This window comes from Aegilops tauschii, chromosome 1 (assembly GCF_002575655.3).
Source record: "Aegilops tauschii subsp. strangulata cultivar AL8/78 chromosome 1, Aet v6.0, whole genome shotgun sequence".
Lineage (NCBI taxonomy): Eukaryota > Viridiplantae > Streptophyta > Magnoliopsida > Poales > Poaceae > Aegilops > Aegilops tauschii.
In genome coordinates this window covers 13,740,728-13,757,957 of record NC_053035.3, presented here as the reverse complement: position 1 = coordinate 13,757,957, position 17,230 = coordinate 13,740,728, and the positions used below count along the sequence as shown (strand labels likewise).

The window sequence follows — 17,230 nt, the reverse complement described above, 5'->3', positions numbered from 1 at the left end:
GTGAGTGGCATTATCATGTTGTAATTTTTTGGTGGCATCCGACAATATTATATTTTGAAAATTTATAGATGGATAAACATGATGATGGTCAGGAAAACAATGAGCATGATGATGGTGAGGAAAACAACTCGGAGATCTCGAATGAAGATTACATTAGTCAGGTATGGAAGTGGAATTTTTTGTTGGCATGCATGCAAATTGAATTAATCCTGGAATATTATATGATAAGTACTTATGTATTTGTGTTATATTTTTCAGCTCATTTCCGAATGTCGCAATCGTCGGTCATCATGAGTGAGGTATGTATGTAATCAATGTTGTATGGAAGTAATGTTATACCATAGAAAACTGTTTTCATGGCTATGTTATGATTGTGTAGGTGACAGAAGTTGAGGGGAAAAAGAATGTCCAAGATACTGCTAGTGCAGATGATAAGAGGGATATGTTCATGCAGATAATACAAATGACTTTTACGTCTCACGAGGCTGCGTATGATTTCTACAACAGCTATGCTAGAGATAATGTTTTCAGCATTAGAAAGAATAGGGTCAGGTATAGCAAAACCGAGTCACGTCATATGCGTTATAGGCGGTTTGTTTGTTCCAGACAAGGAAAACGCGACAACAGGTTGCTAACCGAGGAAGGACACAGCCGTAGGCTCAGACCCGAGACACGCTGCCACTGCGAAGCGCACCTGACCGTGAAGCTTGACCAAAAGCGTGGGGTTTGGTATGTTGATAGTTTTGAGGACAAGCATAGCCATATCTTGGCAGGACCGGACGAGGTACCTTTTCTTTGGTCCCACAGAAAAATCAAAGAGTACCAGAGAGCTGAGATACTGTCCATGGGAGCTGCAGGGATTAGAATTCACGACATGATGGATACCTTCATCAGCAAACATGTATGGTATGGCGGTGTTGGTTTTACCAGGCGTGAAATATACAACCTTTGCGCCAGGGAGAAGAGGAAGCTGCTTTCAAAAGGTGATGCTGCCACAGTCATAGGCATCATGGTCAGTAGGAAACAGAGGGATCCTAGCTTCTTTTTCGAGTACAAGCTAGACAAGGAAGGACATATGAATAGGATGTTCTGGTGTGACTCCCAGTCTCGTCATGACTATGAGGACTTCGGCGACGTGCTTGTATTTGACAGCACGTACAAGATGAACCGGTATGGTATGCCATTCATACCCTTTGTTGGTCTTAACAATCACCGGAAGACCACTGTTTTTGCTTGTGCCATAGTTTCGGACGAGACCGAAGAGACATATGTGTGGCTGCTGGAGACTTTTTTGAGGTCCATGTGTCAAAAGATGCCTATGAGTGTTATCACGGATGCCGACGCTGCGATGATCAAGTCAATTCGCCAAGTCTTGCCAGACGTGTGGCATCGTATATGTACGTGGCATATAGAAAAAAATGAAGATTCACCTCAGTCACAAGTCCTTTGAAGGAGTTCCGAACTCTTATGTACTACAGCACGTCCACGGCCACGTTTGAGGAGAGATGGCACGCGTTTTCCAAAAGATGGCAGTCGGAAAAAACAGTAACATGGTTGAGACGGATGTATAAGAAGAGGAGACTGTGGGCCGCGGCTTATCTGACAGAGGGTTTTTGGCTTGGCATGAAAAGCAACCAGAGGAGTGAAAGTCTAAACTCATGCCTTCACCTCCACCTAGACGGTGAAATGACCCTGGTGGATATGATTTTGCACTATGAGAACGCCGTTGTACGTATCCGTGAGAATGAGGCACGAGATGATTGCACGGCCTCACAGAGTTTACCGGTGCCAGTTACTAGCTCGAGGGAACTTGAGATAGCTGCTTCTCACGTCTTCACTCCAGCAAACTTCTATATGTTGCAAGGTGATCTTAGGAAAATTGGTGGCATGGAGATTGTAGAAATAAAGCTCGGAGACGGATCACAGCAGTACATCGTGGCCTGGAAGAATAACTGGAAGAGCCGTTTTTGGGTGGAGTACACTCCAGTAAATTCCGCAGAAACTATAAGGTGCAGCTGCAGAAGAATGATTCGAAAGGGTCTACCTTGCAAGCACATATTCCATGTACTGAAGTACTTGAATATATCTGAAATACCAAAGTGTTTAGTTCTTGTGCGGTTCACAAAAGACGCAAGGTTGGGACTGCCCGCCAGGCGCACAAGCGATCTGTTGGGATTTGGATGGACTGGAGCAGCTGAAAGAATGAAATATAGCCAGGTCAGTGTGTTGGCTTCAGAAGCTATGCATGCAGCATGCAAACACCCAACTTTGTAGGATCAGTTACAGGAGAGTTTGAAGGCCGTGATAGCTAAGAGCCATGAGTATGATCAGCTAAAGGAAAATTTGAGTAAGAAAACGACTGATCTTAGTACTTGTGCAATTGAATATGTAGATGATGGTGAAGGCAACATAGTTGAAGTTCATGATCCTATTAAAGTATCAACGAAAGGTGCAACTAAGGTAGATGAGAACCGCCCTATGTCGAAAAATGGTAGGCCACTTTCGTACGACGAGATCAGAATCAGGTGCGGCGCATGCAAATTGCTAGGGCACAGTAAACGCAGCAAGAAATGCAAACTAAATAAGAAGTAAGTTTTTGTATGCATTGTAGGTTATAATTGTTTTTAACTTGTCATTCATTAACTTTTCCTGTTATCGTGTGCAGAAGCGTGGTGGGCGAAGAAGAGTAGAACAGTTGCTAAAGTTATGTTAGGATGAATCCAGTGATCTAATAGTGAGGTGTTTACAATGTGTTACTGCATACATGATACATGATATATACTATTGCAAGAGGCCAGTACCTTGAGATAGTGCTTGTAGCATATATGGACTAAACAAGAGGCGGTCACTAGGGACTTCAATCATGAAAAATGGATAGCATTTTAGCCATTGTAATGATGGCATCTTTTGTGTTGTCCACTGTAGTTATATTATATTAGAAAACTAGACGATACCTGGCATGTTGTTGCTGGAATGTTTTGCAATATATTCATAGAGAAATGGTTACGTGTAACATGTATATGTTGTTGCGGGAATATTTTGTTTGCATGTTGTGGTGGACCTTTCTCCATACATGTTGAATGACGAGGTGGCAAACTTGCATGTTAAGAGAAATAGGTTAGTGGTGGCTAGTTGTTTAGATATAGAAGATGTAATTATGTGTGGTAATAATTAAATTTTTTTCACGCCTTTGGTTCACCACCATTTAGATATAGAAGATACCAACTCACTTTGGTCTATAGTATAGACTTCGTACCAAAAACCCACCATTTTCCCCTTATAAAGAAAAGAAAAACCCACCATTTTATGGCTTGTAGTGTAACTTGGGCCGCTTGTCGCGATGACGTGGAGGGGGGGTGACGGATGCCGTAAGACGGCGCGACACATGGCCGCTCCCGTTGCCGAGCCCATTCAACAATTTTTATTTTGATTACAGCCCGTTTAAATGGGCCGCGCTGGCCACCTGGTCGGGGCGGTTCTTCCCTCACGATCTCCACGCGCGTTCTATCTATCCACTGCAACCGCCGCCGCCGCTACCGCCACCGATCCACGTCTTGCCGCCGGTCACGTTACGCCATGGTTTCGTGGAGCGACGAGTCGAGCTCTTCTTCGGATGGCGAATCCGTGACTAGCCTGCAGGTACGCTCCTACTATATAATCTCCAAATAGTGCTAGGCTTAGGGTTAGGGTTCTTCATTTCCGGTATTTAACGCAGGGCGTTGATTTGTGCATTATCTCTGTTGTTTCGTTTAGCTTCCTACGACTATCCCTTGCTATGAATGGAGTGGCATTGCTCACGATCTGTCTTCTCGTTGTCTGCATCGAGAACCTTGCGTCAGGCTAGTTGCTTTTAATTCCATGGACACTGGCAGACGTTTTCTTGCCTGTGGTCAGAAGGTATGTTGTTCCGTACTGTAAATATATGTTTAAATTACCTCGTGCTCGATTTACTTCGCGGTAATATATTGTTCTGCCCAAAATTGCATACATTTCAATTAATTTGTGCATTTACAAAGTCCGTATTTATGTTGTTTTTTTACGGTCTAATATTTGTTTTAGCACATAATAGCATATACTTGTAGTTAATTGATCCATATATATATATGTATATCATTGCATGCTACATTTTGTGTTTATATGATTGAGACCATATTTTTAGTGCATTGCATGTAATTGTATTGCATTTGTGCATATATGATTGAGACCATATTTTTTCATACTGTAGGAAGAAGTGAAATGTAACTATGTGGAATGGGTAGACCTGGAGTGGTCAGTGGCTACGAAGTTCGGCCTGAGAGAACTGTGGAGCATGTATGATGAGAAGCTGAGACAGAATATTAAGAATGCTGAAGAAAAATGCATGTTAATTGGAGAAAAGAGGAGGACGGAGGAAGAGCTGAGATTTTTCAAAATGGACTTTGCTAAACTGGTGGCTGATAAGGAGGATGCTCTCACGCAGTTGGGCAATGCAAGATTGTCACTTAGCGATCTCAAAGAGGAGCTGGAGAAGAATAAGATGGCAGATCATGGTTGTGCCAATCTACATCAGGTCCTGAGGGTAAAGGCTGAGAAAGACCGGGACCGGGTGGTGCTAGAGAGAGACCAAGTGATGAGAGAGAGGGACCAGCTGAAGCAAGAGAAGAAAAAACTTGAGTATATTATTGCAGATTTTCTCAAACAGAAACATGGGTACGTTGATAAGATCAAGAAGCTGAAGGAGATTTGTGATGAATTTTAAGTATGTTTTGTGGTTTATTGTTGAACAGAATGATCAAGTCCTATCTGCGTTGTGGCCAGTTCATTTGTGTAAGGTCTAAGTATATTATATTAACCAATAAATTATATCACTTTCGAAATAGTTTGCCCTTGTTTGACCTGCATCCTAATGCGGGTTCTTGGCTAAGCACTGAAATTATTTTGCTTCCACCGGAGCTCTAAATCGTACTGATCAAGGGGGCGAAATAGTAGTTGATCATGTGATTGATGGTGCTACTGATCCTGATCTTCATGATGCAGAAAAGGAAAAGGCTAACAAAAATGCAGCAAAAAAACTGTGCAACGAGATTTGAAGCAACACATAACGCCAAGGGAGTCTGGCGCAAGACACGAGGAAGATCCACCTGTGGACGCCGATCCCGAGAGATCCAGCGGCAATCATGCGCACGGGATCCCAGGTGGATCTGCCTACTCCACCAACCGCAGGATCCACGGGTGGCCCGTTTGCGTCCGACACGCGGGCTGTCTCCACCGAGCGGTCGGGCGGGACCGGACCTGGCGCGTCCCCCCGCGCCAACTGGCGCTTGTCGACTGGGTCGCCCGCGCTGGGACCGGATCTGTCCTTGTCTCGGGCGCGGGATCCCACACCGGATGGCACGACAGCCGAGCTTGATTCTCAGGCAAACAAAAAGGAATTTATCAACCTTTTTTCTTATTGTTGAATAATGCCAAATCAAATCAAAAAAATATGCAAAAGTAAAAAGGAAATGAATTACTCTTCCATGGAAGAAAAGAATGAACACAGCAGCAAAAAACATTAAGGTAGAACAAATGAAGGGAAGCAAAAATTTATTGGTACGAAACGTATAGTCTGACTGCATTACACATACGCAAGTATGTGTGAGTGACCAAAAATCCACACAAAATCCATGGTATCGTGCTTATTACATGAATAATAGAAAATCAAAGTTGTCCATGCCGGGAAACGTGCTTCCGGACTAAAAACAAACGACTGAAACTAGAATCTTGAATCATGTATGATGTCTTCACGCCTTGCTTTTCTTTGCGATGTCGCGGATTCTGTTCTTCACACATTCGAGCGTGTTGGTAGGTGAGAGAACCAACTCGGCGATGAGACGCCTTCTCCTTGCATTAACCGTGCCCTGCAATTTTTAGAACAAGGTTTAATGAATAGAAGTTGGTATTATACGACAATTGTACAAGTGTACGAGCAGAGAGGACAAATTACCTGGGTAAAATCGGCGGTCCATCGATCCCCGTCCCAATGCTCCATAACTTCAATCACAAAAAGGCCACAAGAGTTCCTAATATATATGCAAACATTAGTCACCGTGCACACGAACATGTCTTTCGTAAGTAGAAAATGATGAACCATAACTCACCCGTCCTCTTGTAGTGGCATGTCGATCTGAGGTATGATAGGCCACTTAGTGACGTCTGGATATTTGCCAGGTGTAATACGGTTTGCCTCTTCCATATCAATTGCTATTGCTAGTCGCTACTTGAAAGAAAGTAGTAGTGAGAAACCATATGACATTTCATATGAAGAATGCTCAATGTCGGGGAGAGTACCAGTGCTTTCACAGTGTCGTGAGAGAACTCGAGAGGATAGAGCGAATCAAAAACTCGGAATTCTTTCTTGCGGTTGTGCATCACCACAGTGATCCAGTGTGTATTGCCGACGTTCAACGGGATAAACGACTGAAATGTGGAACACATTTATAATCATAAGCAATTATGCTTGTTGAAATGAGTGTTAATGAACTAGTAAGAACATATCGTACCTTATCACGGACGGTATACTCGTCCAGAACCCTACGTACTGCTCCAGCTCTGCTCAGCGCACTATCCATGTTGTATTTCGACGGTTTAGGGTTGTCTCGTGCCTTAGCACGATCAACAAGGTATTTGGACCTCCAGGCTGGACAGAGGTGCCGATCATGACCAACGCGCAGAGCCAAATGTGTCTGATAAGCATCGATAATCTACATAAAATAATAGAACATTTTATTTTCATAGGTGACACCTAGATTATGCACTTAAATAGCAGGACATGGTAATAGATCTTACGTCATCCGCCAGCCATGTATGCTCAAGTACCGGTCGTATACTCTCCACAGTCACAGAGGTGCCATGTTCATTGTAGTAAACTCTTTTTGTCATATTCTTCTCAGACCGAGCAGCTGCCTCCACAAACGCAACAGCAGCATCGATGAGTTCCGGTGTCAAATCGTCCTTAACAGAACCTTCCTTGTCATTGTCACTAAACAGAGCTGCATGATAAATTACGAACGTCATGAACGGTGAGTACATGAAATGGTAGTAAATTAAGCACTAAGATAGCTACTAACGGTACCTCTAGTTGCGGTAGTGTTGCCGGATGGCTTAGTACCGCGAGCGCTTCGCTTGCCGGGCTTGTCAAGTTTAAAGGGGGATTCAAATTTCTTGGGAACAGTCCGTCGGCGCTTCCCGGATATAACATCGTCTTCTTTTGCGGTTGCTGCAGACTTTTTCCCCTTGCTCTTACCCACCATCCTGTCGATAGAACTTGCAGAAATGTCAATGTCGGACGATTCTGCTCGAGGAGAATTACCTACAATCCAAGGTTCTCCGGTGTTGCGCCGCACTCATCAGTAGGCTTCGTTGTCTTGTCAACATTTAACTTGGCAGGTGTTTTCTAGTTAACAAAAAAATAATGTGATAGGTTCAGTTAACGAAAATGAAGATGCATAATTGAGATAAATGAAGACAAATAAATGAAAACATACTTCCTCATCATCGTTGGTTTGGTTTACAACAGGCTCGTCAGGCTGTGTCAAATCAATCACCGGCTCTAGAGCGTCAGAGTCATCCTTGTACACGAATTCTTTTTTTTTCGGCGGACCATTCTCAAAGGAATCCACTTCTAGGTCGGCATCGTTGTTGCCGGAAGCCGCAGCAGCCGCTGGCTTGTACATCACACCATTTTGGTTCAACTTCTCTAACAATCTCTGCATTACATAAAAAATATTAATTAATGTCGGCACGGTTTTGCAACTTCAAAAATGTTGTAAACATAGAATTAAGGGTGTGTCATCTCGGCTACTTGTTCTGGTATTTCCTTCATTTGGCTGCGTATGTAATCCATACACCACTTCATGATGAGGTTCATCATCTCGTCCGCGTTTGAGGCTAACTTGGACTTCTTTGCCGCACCAACGGCGGGCTTCATTTTTGGCTTTTCTGGTTCGGGTACTTTGCGCTCCTGCGCCCTATACTCCTTGGTTATGTTGTCTTCAATCTGCATGTGAAATACAAGTATATGTGATCAATAAAAATATTAATACAACTAATTATGTTATATAAAAGTTAAGAAGTACCCAACGTAATGAATTACCTTGATGTTACCACGGCCACGGCCTTGGTCATAATCAAACTTGTCTCTCCTTGAGGCTGTAGCTTCAGTCCAATTCCTCATTAGAGGTTCCATGGACAAGCTAGGATTGAATGCGCATTCACCTTCCAGAGGCTGAACCTTTTCCCAGTACAGGTACTGCATGAATATGAAAAATTACAATTAGTACTATACAGCAGGTAAATTAGCAATCATATTTTTTTTTGCAATGGTACAAGTCTGAAAGGTGTACCTGCAGGAGAGCTAAGTTCCCTCTCGGCCATTGGCGGAGGTGTTTGCCTTTCCTCACGTTGCGAAGGCAGTCCAGCAGAACCCGGAGGGTGAATGCATTCCAATTAATCTTGGATATACGCTTCACATCGTCCACCAATGCGTAATATTGCTTTGGTACAGTCTTGCTCGACATGGGAGCAAGAACTGTTCCAAGCAAGACGAGGACAACTCTCCGAAGGAAATCGTCGTCGGCAGATTTATTTTTTGTGATGTCCACAATCAGATCATCGATGACTATGTTACCTGTGGTCTTGCTCAGGAATTGAGGCGGCACTCGATCTTTAACATCCTCACCTTCCTCACCGAGAATACCTTCTGCCGACAGTCCGTCGTTCTCCAAGGCCAAGATGCACTCAACATCCACGGCACCGAGAGACACTTCGCCAACCAAGTCTTGTACAATGAATCTGCCCTTGCTAGGATCAAATATCTCAACCATGTACCGGATCAACAGTGTACGCATCTTCAGCGAAGGTATCTGAAGCATGCTACGGAGTGGTGTTTCGGCAAGTGCGGCCCGTTGACCGGAAGATAGACCGGCAATAAGTTCGCACCATTTTTCTACGGCGCAAACAATTTCTCCGTTGAGTTCATCCATCCTGTTAAAAAATATACTTGGTTATAGTACCATAAATTATGTAATCAACTTTTTTCCTAACATATTGTTGCATAAAACATAACAATGGAATACACTATCCCACAGTAGATAGATAACTATACAACATAATTTATTCATACTGAAACATTCAGCAGAGACACGTGCAGCACATAAAATGACAGTTTAACAAGTACTTATTTAACCAATTAGTTTCATAATAAAAAGCAACATAATTTATCTAATCATTTATTTTCATATGGTACTGTACAAATAGATATAAGAATCGGTGACAGTGCCTAATTAACAGTAAATTGAAAAGAAAAAAACGAAATTATGCATACTGGAACATGCATCAAACAAACGTGCATCACATACAATATTAGTCGGCGTCTCATAGTTGCAACATGCATGTCTTAGGGCATTGCTATAACTTAAAGTGACTATGCTATAACTAACACTGATAAAAAATTGTTGTTTATTCATCAATCCAACCTACAAGTGAAAGACAACAAACAACATGCAGAAACTAATTTGCAATCGTAGGGCTATCTAATCAAATACACGCACAAACAAATCTAGTGTCATAGGCCTATCTAATCTAATACACGCACAAACAAAAAACATCTACTCCAATAGATGTAATGCGAAGATTATGCGCTAATTAATCTTAGTCCTATCGAATCTAACACACGCACAAAGAAAAGCATCATGGATGCGGTACGGTTGCCAACATATTGGATCGCTCGATGAAGATGGAAGTTGTCGGCATTGTAACGTGGACGCAGTTCGTCCACGACGGCCAGCACGCGCTGACGACCTGGATGTTCTCGACGATCTTGCTGGGGTTGGGCCGATGCTAGGGACGCAGCTGTCGTCGACTCGGCGGTAGGAACCGTCGTAGACGACATGAAAGACGATGCCGAGACTAAATAGGAGGAGGAGGATCTCCTAGGTCGTTGTAACCACCAGGGATAGAACGCCCGTGATCTTTGCCTTCCTTAGTTGAGGAGAGGCAGTATGTGCTCCTAAATTAAAGGGATAGGCTTCCCACGCTCGAGTTTTTTTTGTAGATTCCGATCCGGGAATTGTGTAACAAATCGCAGCTGCTCCTCTCTTTGAGCGATGAGGGGCTCGTTTCATGTACTTTTTTTCTTTTCTTTTTCATATTAGAAAATTTTTATACCAAATAATTATTTCAACTCAACCAAATGGCCCCAAAAATTTTTCACACAATGGGATGACCATGGACATCATGCATGCCAATTCTCATCGATTTCCGACACTCGATGCATTTACTAGGATTTTGCCGGCGAAAAGAACCCGAAACGTTGCCCGGACGTGACGCAACGTTCGTTCGGTGTCAGGAATGGCTCACATGTTGCATGGGGGCCTACATTGGGCATCCTCACATGGTGCCAAAGTTTGGTGTCATTTCATGCAGGCCAGCACATAGCACATGTGCAATCACCATCATTCGGGTCTGCCGTAGGGGGAGCCCGAAGGACGTTGTTTTTCTGGACTCAACCAAATGGCCCCAAAATTTTTTCACACAATGGGATGACCATGGACATCATGCATGCCAATTCTCATCGATTTCCGACACTCGATGCATTTACTAGGATTTTGCCGGCAAAAAGAACCCGAAACGTTGCCCGGACGTGACGCAACGTTTGTTCGGTGTCAGGAATGGCTCACATGTTGCATGGGGGCCTACATTGGGCATCCTCACATGGTGCCAAAGTTTGGTGTCATTTCATGCAGGCCAGCACATAGCACATGTGCAATCACCATCATTCGGGTCTGCCGTAGGGGGAGCCCGAAGGACGTTGTTTTTCTGGACTCAACCAAATGGCCCCAAAAAAATTCACGCAATGGGATGACCATGGACATCATGCATGCCAATTCTCATCGATTTCCGACAATCGATGCATTTACTAGGATTTTCCGGTGAAAAGAACCCGAAACGCTGCCCGGACGTGACGCAACGTTCGGTGTCAGGAATGGCTCACATGTTGCATGGGGGCCTACATTGGGCATCCTCACATGGTGCCAAAGTTTGGTGTCATTTCATGCAGGCCAGCACATAGCACATGTGCAATCACCATCATTCGGGTCTGCCGTAGGGGGAGCCCGAAGGACGTTGTTTTTTGGACTCAACCAAATGGCCCCAAATTTTTTTCACGCAATGGGATGACCATGGACATCATGCATGCCAATTCTCATCGATTTCCGACACTCGATGCATTTACTAGGATTTTGCCGGCGAAAAGAACCCGAAACGTTGCCCGGACGTGACGCAATGTTTGTTCGGTGTTAGGAATGGCTCAGATGTTGCATGGGGGCCTACATTGGGCATCCTCACATGGTGCCAAAGTTTGGTGTCATTTCATGCAGGCCAGCACATAGCACATGTGCAATCACCATCATTCGGGTCTGCCGTAGGGGGAGCCCGAAGGACGTTGTTTTTCTGGACTCAACCAAATGGCCCCAATTTTTTTTTCACACAACGGGATGACCATGGACATCATGCATGCCAATTCTCATCGATTTCCGACACTTGATGCATTTACTAGGATTTTAAAAAACAATTCAAATGTAAAAAAGATAAGATCTATTAGAATGAAGAAGTGAAATAAAAGATAACATATTATCTTACATTTCAAATATTTCAAATATAAAGAAGAGAGCAAATATTAGAATGAAGAAGTGAAATAAAACAGAACATTTTATTTTACAAACTAAAAACATTTCAAATATAATAAAGATAAGAAATATTAGAATGAAGAATTGAAATAAAACACACCATTTTAGTTTATATTTCGTAAATATTATCAATATAAAAACGAGAACGAACAAATGAAATAAAACACAACAAAATTTGGCATATTTTTTTAATTTTAGTAAACACTGTTAGAAATAATATAGAAAAAAGAGATTTGATTTTAAATATTAGAAATATAAACAAGAAAATAAATTTTGGAGTTAAGAAGTGAAAAACAAAGAGAATATAAAACAGATCAGTGCGCGGGTAAGGCTGCCCTGGGCCAGCCCGCCCGAATTGGGCCCAAGGCAGAGCCACGCAAGGCACAGCGCAGCGCACAGCCGTGGGGTGGTGGGAGTCTAGTCCCACCTCGCCAAGCGAGAGAGCGCCGCACCGGTTTATATACCCGGCTGCGACTCCCCTCCCAAGCTCCTATCATATGCAGGCAGTACATTGCCTAACTCTCGGCCCCTCTGCCCCGTGGGGCCTACTAGCAGCAGAGATATTCTGCACCACGGGCCTGCATCCTGGCCCATGAATGGCTGGGTTCCTAGTCGTATGCAGGCCGTGGTGTATGAATTCTCCTGCTCTGGTAGGTGGGCATTTTTTTTGGCATATTGCCATGTGTTTTGATCTTCAAATCACACACTAAATTATACACATGCTCACTTGCATTCAATACACATTTTTTTGCATATATGACAAGTTAATGTTTTGACCTTCAAATCACCTAATAAATTTTACACATGCTCACTTACATGTAATACACATGGCTATTAATGGGATTACAACAAAAATGAGGCCGTGGTGTATGAATTCTGCTCCCACATGCATGCCATGGTCATGGTAGGGTGTGCATAAAGTTTGGGATCATTTGGTGGGACCGACAAGGAAAACCTCTTTCAAACTTGCCCTCCGGCAAACCCGAATGGTCCGGCTTGTACATGGTTCATGTGGAGGCATGCATGAGATGACCCCAACTTTTTCGGAGCATGTGGGCATGGCCAATGTGGTCCCCCAGGCAAGGTGTGCACGAATTCGGACACAATACACACGTTGCGTCATGTCGGGGCACTGTTCTAGGGTTTTATCGCTAACCTTGCAGGGTTAAGCTATGTATTTGAATCTAGAACCAAATTAACGCAACCTTAGAGTTGAAGAACTAGCTGATCCATATATCATTAATAATGCTCTATTTCCACTTCAAGCCAGCATAAACCTATATAACCAAAAGCCAGCATGGCCTGCAGTCTGCCTAACCCATCATCCTAGGCTTACAAAGTTCATGAGCACCGCAAAATAACAGCAACAACTACTAAAACATCGCAACAAAGTAAAGGCCACATCTTCAACAGGAAGTAGAGTCTTCTTTTTTATCCTTCGAGTCTTGCCACGTTGATTCTCCACCCCTGCTTCGCTGTGTACACTTCACTTGCTACTCGCTCTAGCAGTCTTGCTCCCACCTCCAGCACCTTTTTTATGGCTCCTTTGTCTGCAAAATAGATCAATCAACAATCCTATTAGGGGCTACATTTTTCATGCAGAGAAATAACTATAGTTTTCCCAATACTGCAGTACTAAAATCACATTTATTAGGGGCAACCAAACAGCTCACTGTAAATAAAACTAACATAATCTCAAATACTGAAGTATTCTCAAAGAACTTAGAACATAGTATGCTATCAAACGGGTCCAAACTGACTCACACAGATAGACTAACTGAAGACACTGACATGCCATCACTCTGTTTTCTTGTCCTTCAACTTGCTGATGCGCTCTGAGTGACGAATGCCCATACGGATGTAGGTCTCCGCTTCAATCGGCATGGTCCTGTCTCCGAGCTGCGGGATCCCTGGACCCACAATCTGCACGTCCGCCGGCTGCTCCTGGACAACATCATCCTGCTCCTCCTCTCCAGCACTGTCGTCCAGCAGCAGAACAACCTCCTCTTCCCCGCTCTCATCCTTGCTCTGCTCCACATCTTCGCTATCACTCTCATCCTCACTATGCTCCACATCATCACTATCACTGTCATCCTTTCTTTGCTCCACATCACTGCCAGAGTGAACATTGGACTGATCAACCGGAGCAGGCACCGCGAGCAACACTCCGACAAGATCTGGCACTGGAATAGGAGGGGCGCGGCGATGGGAGCGGTACATGTACCACCTCGCACGCTGACGCGGATCCGGGGAGTTCTCCGCTTCGTTCATAGCCCAGAGGAAAACCTGGACTGGAACAACTCCTCGAGCAGGACCAAACAACGATTTCTTCTCATTGCCCGTAAGCACTTTGATGAGACCCCTACCGTGGTCGATGAACATCTGCAAGTTGGGAAACCAGCTGCAGATCTCCTCCACATTCGCCCTCTTCTCCAGATCGCCCTGACAGAACTTCCCAACTGCCTCCTCCCACTTTTCTTGAGCGCGGCGGCAATCACTTGCCGACCGCGACCTCCTTCCCTTCTTGTCCCCCATCGCCAACGACGCCAGATGTGAGATTTGAGCACACGGAGTGAATGGGGAATAGAAGCAAAGACCTAGGGTTCGTATCTGCCAGATGAAATGGGGAATTTTTCCCCTCTCCAGCTGATAACCGCGTGTGAGGCCGGCCTGGAACTGCCCACCCAAATTAGGCCCAAATCAAAGCCGCGGCAGGCACTGTCTCGGGGTGGTGGGAGTTTAGTCCCACCTCGCCAACGGAGAGGAGCTCGCACCGGTTTATAAACCCACCTGAGCTAATCATCTCAAGTTCCTTTCTAAAGCAGGCAGCTCATTGCCTAACCAGTCTCTCTCTGCCCCGTTGGGCCTACCGGCAACTTATATACATTCACCGCGGGCCTGCATCCTGGCCCAATGGGTTACTAGTCGTATGCAGGCCGTGGGGTTTCATATAAATGCTGTTGGTGTAGGCTGGCATTTTTAATTATTATTATTATTTTTGCATATGTCACATGTCTAATTTTTTGCATATGTCACATGTCAAATTTTGCAAACAAGTTGGCAATTTTTATTATTTTTTTTATTTTTTTGCATATGTCACATGTCTAATTTTTTGCATATGTCACATGTCAAATTTTGCAAACAAGTTTGAATCATTAAATTTTCAAATTATAAATTAAATTTAAAATTTAAAAATATTAAAAATATTTGGACCAAACATTTCCACCATGTGAGGATACCCAAAGTAAATTTTTAAATTTGTATTCAATTTTTTGCATATGTCAAATGTCTAATTTTGCACACAAGTTTGAAACAAAATATGTCCTCTAGACTGACTGGTCAAAACATCGGTCTATACCTCAAGGGGGCATTGTAAAGTATTATTTTTCCAAAAAAAAATTCATAGCCATGTTTGGCACATGTGGGTCACCATGTACAAGAAAATTTGGTTGATTTGGAGGTGGTGGAAAAAATCACGTATGTTCAAAAACTGGCTTAAGTTAGACCAAATGGCCCCTCCGGAATGCGATGATTTTTTCGACCACCTTCAAATCACCTCAGTTTTGGCACACATGATCTCTTGCACAAACAAAGCTAGTTTTCTAGACTGACTGGTCAAAACATCGGTCTATACCTCAAGCGGGCTTTCGGGGTGTTGACATGCTAGGCCGGAAATGCGCGTGTCAGAGATCGTACTTGCGTGTATAATCCCAAACTTTCTTCATGGCATCCCATGACCCCATAGAGAATGCATGCATAATGGTTTCCATGTGGGGCAAAATTTTCAATGTTTTTACGGTTTTGTGTGTGTGTGTGGGGGGGGGGGGGGTTAGGGTTCAGGGTACATGCCACATTGTTCACATTGTCCAATTAACACTTTGTATAGATTTTTTGGGCAAAATGAACGAAATAATGCAACTAATCTGAACGTAACGTTTGGCATGTATCAAACCAAGTAGCCACTATTCCTAAAAAAACCAGTTAGCCACTAATTGCGCCAAACATATCACGTAATTACCAACGAAAATGGGTTGACAATTATTTCTGGAAATTCTTGGAAGGAATTTATTGCTCTTCCTTTTTAGAGAACAATAAGTTTCTGGCTCGGGCTTCTGTGATATGTGGTTGGACCCGCGGTCAGTGCACATGTTTTGGAAGCCCCCAAAAGATCGTGCTCGTTAAAAAAAACTTGCATCGAAGCGCATTACTTCAAAATAACTAATTAACCCTACAATCACGGATATATACCTTCCCATTCTACCGCATATCAACCCTATCCTAACCACCCCCATCTACCTTGTTTCTCCTCACATAGCCATCGCCGGGATTGCGCCATCGCTTCTCAAGCGACCACGCCAACGCCGGCTTAAAAAGGTCTCCTCCACGGCTCCTCCCATCTTCGATTGCAGTGCTGATTATTTTTTCCATTGATTCGACCAAGAAGTCATTTCCGAAGAGATTAGAAAATACAGCCTTTGCCATAGTTGAGTAGTTCTGGTGTAATTGGAGTACATGATCTCATGCAAGAGCTTTTTGATTGATAGTTTGTAGTAGTTGTTCGTACGAACTGGTTATGAATATATTTTCTCGGTGGTATTGTTAGGAATTAGTTGGATGAGGTTGTGGATACAGTTTTCATACTATGGGTATATGTGTTGTTGTAGGGACCATGGTCTCAGAGGCGCATAACAACCGTGCGGAGTACGACAAGTCTTTGCATGAAGCGCGCCGGGAGATCGACTTGAAGGTGCAAAAGGATCGCGCTGAGGTAGAAAAGAACGTTCATACGTGGACAGGATGATAAAGGAGGAGCGTGAGGAGTTTTCCCGTAAGATGGCGAAGATACGTCTTGAGATTGAAGAAAAGTATAAGCGGGACTGTGAGGACATGGAAAAAAGTTTTTCCTTGGCTACAAGGAAATGCATCAAACGTTGCAGAAGGACCGGAAGCTTGTGGACAGTATTATACAGACAGAGCGAGGCAGGATGGATGCCTATGTGTTGCAGGCACGTTCGAATATGGACAGCAAGCTGCTACAGGAGCGGTCGGACATGGATTATAAGGCCATGCTGGAGAAGGTCCGTTTGGAAGGACATATGTTAGAAGCCCGTGCGATCTCACGGCCACCCCGACAACATGTCTTCAATTTTTCTCCCCCTGTAAGTATCTCGCACTGATTGTATATATTAAGGACCTACGTATTCTATGATACAAACATCTTCAATTTGTGGCAACCTTATGTCGGCGATTGTATGTAGGCTAAGCATCATGAGACGGCACAGTCGCCATCCACTCGAGACATTGCGATAGAGTCACCCGTTCAATGCCACATCACTCCACCCCAACAACATATCTTCAATTCTCCCCTTGTAAGTACCTCCCAACGATGCCATACCCAAGATATGGTATGACCTTTTAAAATTTGTGTGTAAACCCACTGTCGACGTTTCATACGCAGGATAAGAAACGTGTGATGGCAGAGTCCCCAGTCACACCACATGAAGGATACATTCCACATAACAAGG

General features: G+C 43.8%; 1 protein-coding gene across 1 annotated transcript; it reads right to left on the bottom strand.

Moving 5' to 3' along the window:
- Positions 1–5,762: 5,762 nt before the first annotated feature.
- LOC141026776 (uncharacterized) lies at positions 5,763–8,843 on the bottom strand. The gene is made up of 12 exons (XM_073503626.1): positions 8,364–8,843; positions 8,114–8,269; positions 7,823–8,017; positions 7,506–7,727; positions 7,335–7,414; positions 7,130–7,272; positions 6,838–7,010; positions 6,522–6,722; positions 6,310–6,438; positions 6,120–6,235; positions 5,966–6,041; positions 5,763–5,879 (listed from the first exon to the last, which is right to left on the bottom strand). The coding sequence occupies exons 1-12, from the start codon at positions 8,841–8,843 to the stop codon at positions 5,763–5,765; spliced, it is 2,088 nt and encodes a 695-aa protein (XP_073359727.1).
- Positions 8,844–17,230: the final 8,387 nt, after the last annotated feature.